The sequence below is a fragment of the Antrostomus carolinensis genome, unplaced genomic scaffold (genome assembly GCF_000700745.2).
Source record: "Antrostomus carolinensis isolate BGI_N321 unplaced genomic scaffold, ASM70074v2 scaffold43959, whole genome shotgun sequence".
In the NCBI taxonomy this organism is placed as follows: Eukaryota; Metazoa; Chordata; class Aves; order Caprimulgiformes; family Caprimulgidae; genus Antrostomus; species Antrostomus carolinensis.
The window spans coordinates 4,941-8,569 of NW_010340069.1; the positions used below are offsets into that span (position 1 = coordinate 4,941).

At 39.3% G+C, this 3,629-nt stretch overlaps 1 protein-coding gene across 1 annotated transcript; it reads right to left on the reverse strand.

The window, feature by feature from the left end:
• On the reverse strand, window positions 1-3,418 carry LOC104519000 (pantetheinase; the record flags this gene model as incomplete). The annotated part of the gene is made up of 4 exons (XM_010176057.1): window positions 1-120; window positions 511-681; window positions 1,629-2,002; window positions 3,035-3,418. Coding segments are annotated over 4 exons (1,049 nt in total), but the record flags the coding sequence as incomplete, so codon positions are not given.
• Window positions 3,419-3,629: the final 211 nt, after the last annotated feature.

The window sequence follows — 3,629 nt, forward strand, 5'->3', positions numbered from 1 at the left end:
TCATGGTGAAGCTTGCTGTGTGTGTGGCGGGTCCTTTTCATACCACCTCCCAAAGAGTGTTACACTCAGAACTGGCTTTGATGTAGTAGTCTGACTTACCAGACGTCCATCAGTTAGCACCTAGTTATGGAAAAGTAAAATAAACAGGAACATCAGCAAAGCAGTACTATAGCATGACAAACACAAAATAATATGTTCATTAATGTTGACCTAGTTGAGAGATATTGTAGCTCACTTGGAGCTACCACAAAGTGTAGGATAAACTACACTTCTGTCTTGAGCAAGACCTTGTTCTAGGGAATTCGGAGGGCAGGGAAGAAGGGAACTGGGAAAATTGGACCTGCTGTATGAATACAACCAGGAAAATCAGGCAGAAATAAAGCTGCCTTGAACTCAAGCCAGTTACTGAAATAGAGGACACTGGTAACTCCCAAATTGCTCCAGTGTCCTGTAGTGGTTTTTTGACCATTTGTGTTACCAGTCTGACAACTCACAAGGGTGCCCCATTACCTTGAACTCCCCAGGGGCCAGCTGCACCCCGCTGTACAAGACTTCTGGAAAGACATAGTTGGTGCCAAAGGTGCCACTGAGGGAGAACATCTCAAACTTGGTGTGAGCCATCTCCACTGGCTGCCCACACGTGTTCAAATCTGTACTCTTGCACTTGAGCATTGTGCATATCTGCAGGAAGGAGGATACAGAAAGGCAAAATACCGGTAAGCTTTCAACAATCACAGAATCATAGAATTGTTTGGTTGGAAAAGACCTTTAAGATCATCCAGCCGTAAAAATCAAGAGCTGGATTTGATTGTAAGAAAGATGTCACAATGAAGAAATTATCTAATACATCTACTCATTTACTTAGGCCCAGAAGATCCATGGGTGGCACTTCAAACTTTGTAAAAATACAGTTCTTTGCCAGCACCACAGTGAAGCACTGTGTCTGTGTGTACACGTGTGTTTATAATTTACGTGTGCATTCATGCGTTATGTATATGCATTTAGTCATGGATGCGGAATAGTTTGTGACCTAAGTAAGTTACTTCAGCTCTGGCTGAATGCCCTGAAAACTGAAGCCATACTTATTTTCCTGCTCTGGTGTGAATACTATAAAGATATAGCACACTAAAAAAAGCTTAAGAGCAAAATTTAAGAGAACCAGTACAATAACAAGTCGTATGAATACAAAGGTTATATCTGTATTTTGTTTCTTCATTTTCTTAGATAATCATATGTTGGAGAATCACATCAGCATAATGGCACAACCCAGTGAGTAGGTAACAGCTCTCTGTTGTGACAAAAGCATCCCTATTAAGACAGGGAGAACTCTACAATCTTCTCTCCCTCTTGTACAAATATATCGAAACCTCCTTGAAGCGTTTATAGCACAGGATCAGCTCAGGGTCTTGACTTTCAGAATTTATAACACAGAGAGAAAAGCAGGATCAACATCCTTAATGAAAGTAAAATGTATCATGAAGAAAATAAATGTTTCCACAGGGGCCTAAAAAATGCCTCCTCTTGAACTCCCTCAATCAAAAATGAGACAAATGCAAATGGACAGCAAAGAGAATACTCCAGCCTTCCCACTGACCAAATAACAACAGAAAACCACAGAAAACCTTTACCTGCAAATAATATTCTCCTTCAACAACATGTAGCCCATCAAAGGCACCCAGAACATAAATGTCATCTTTCTGCTTCTCTACCATCTTGTAACTCAGATGGCAACAGAGGTCCTTCTGGCAAACAGCACAATTTCCCTCGGGTTCAGTGAGCTCCGTGAAGGAGAAGAGATCATGGTAAATGACCCCACTGAAATAGTGGCTGTTTGATGGAAGCTGTTCGATCCTGCTGGCATACAATTTCCAGTCAACAGCAGCAGGATAGTCAGGAGAGAGACGAGGGCGTGAACTCAGTTCTGTCACCAAAAGGTGACCATTTTCTGTTTCTGTGTTGTAATAATAGGCTCTTGGACCATCTGGGGCATAAATACCACTCCCTGCAAACACATAACACCAGAAAGCTTTTAATCTGAAAGCAAGTGTATGGTACAAGTAAGCAGTCTTCACTAATCACACGTGCCAATTTTTATTCTAGTGTTTACCAGATTGTTTTGAAATTAAATTAAGCCTTCATGTACTATAATCCTAACTGAATGTTCTTTGCAATCAATGGAAAGTAGGTAAAACTCTGATGCTTCATGTATTGTAAGTGACAAGATTAGTGTGCCAGTTATACACCACTATATATGATTTAAATGGCTGGAGCTATACATTCCTCATTGAGTTCAGCTGCACCAGATATTGGTATTTCTGATTCAAATGAATTATAACACTGCCAAGTAAAAAAAAAAATCTGTAAGAAAAAGATACTCCAAAAGTCACATCTTTATGCAAGCTCTTTACATAAATACATAAATCTTTAAAGCCCAGGGTAAAACCTATCTATAAAGAATATCAATGACCGAGCACGAATGAACAGCCCATATCTGCTTTTATTCAGAAGGTAAAGTTTAGGGCTACTTTTTAGCGGCACTAGTAACTTTCTCTTGCTTCATGGGCACATGCCTGTGAAACTTGTGCATGACTTCTACCCTCTGTTTAGGAAAAATACACAGCAAAGAAAACTTGAGACAGGTCTCCAGCCCAGAAGCAATGTCTGCGACTCACAAGAACATTTTGCAAGATTAGGTTTCCACCTAGTGGAGAAAAAAAGTAAGTTTGGGCCTTCACATGAACAAAAGCATCAATAAACACCAGTCAGGGTCAGAAGATGAAGAATCATCTGCACTAAATCTCAGGACTGATCACTTAATGAATCACCAGAGGTGTTCTAGTCAACCTGAGTATTTCTGAGTTCTACATATCACATCTTGATTTTATTTTTATCTGTACAAGTTCTCTTCTCCTAATCCTGTTGACAAGTGTATGCATACCTAAAGCTGATGGGAATTTCTCCTCAGGTCAACTGCATTACATAGATGTAAATATTGCCCAGGTGAACAAGATCAATTAAATCAATATAAAATTACCTGTCATATATAAAGTAGAGTTGTGCATATTTGCTGAAAGAAAGTTGACACCCATTCCCATGGCCCACGCTGAGTGAAACTGGACTGCTGACAACAGTGGAAGAGTGTTACCCCAAGCAGTTGGGAACAGAATGGTGTCAACCTGAAATCTGTTTGCCAGGACCACAGCTGGGTCATGATAGAGTATGTCTGCACAAGTGAAAATGCCAAAGTAGCCAAAGGATGTATTGAAAGTCACAAATTCTGGATCCTTGGGGTAATTAAACTGTTTCTCTGTCACAAAAAGGTTGTACTGTTTGTGGAAAGGAAGGAATGGAGAAAAAAAAAAGAGAAAATAAATCAAAGCATTTAAATCAGGATAATACTGAATATAGTACTCATCCACTTAAATACAAGTAATGGCGAATATGTTTTGTGCACATGCTATATCTTAATCCTATCCTTAAAAGGAAAATTCATACCACTGCAAGAGGAGTCAAGCACAAGTATCTGTGCTTCTGATTTATACAAGTGCAAGAGGATTTGTATTTAGTTAGCAAGGGTTTAGGTTTAATTAATTTCATTTAATTATTTGCTATTAATTTCAGAATAGCAG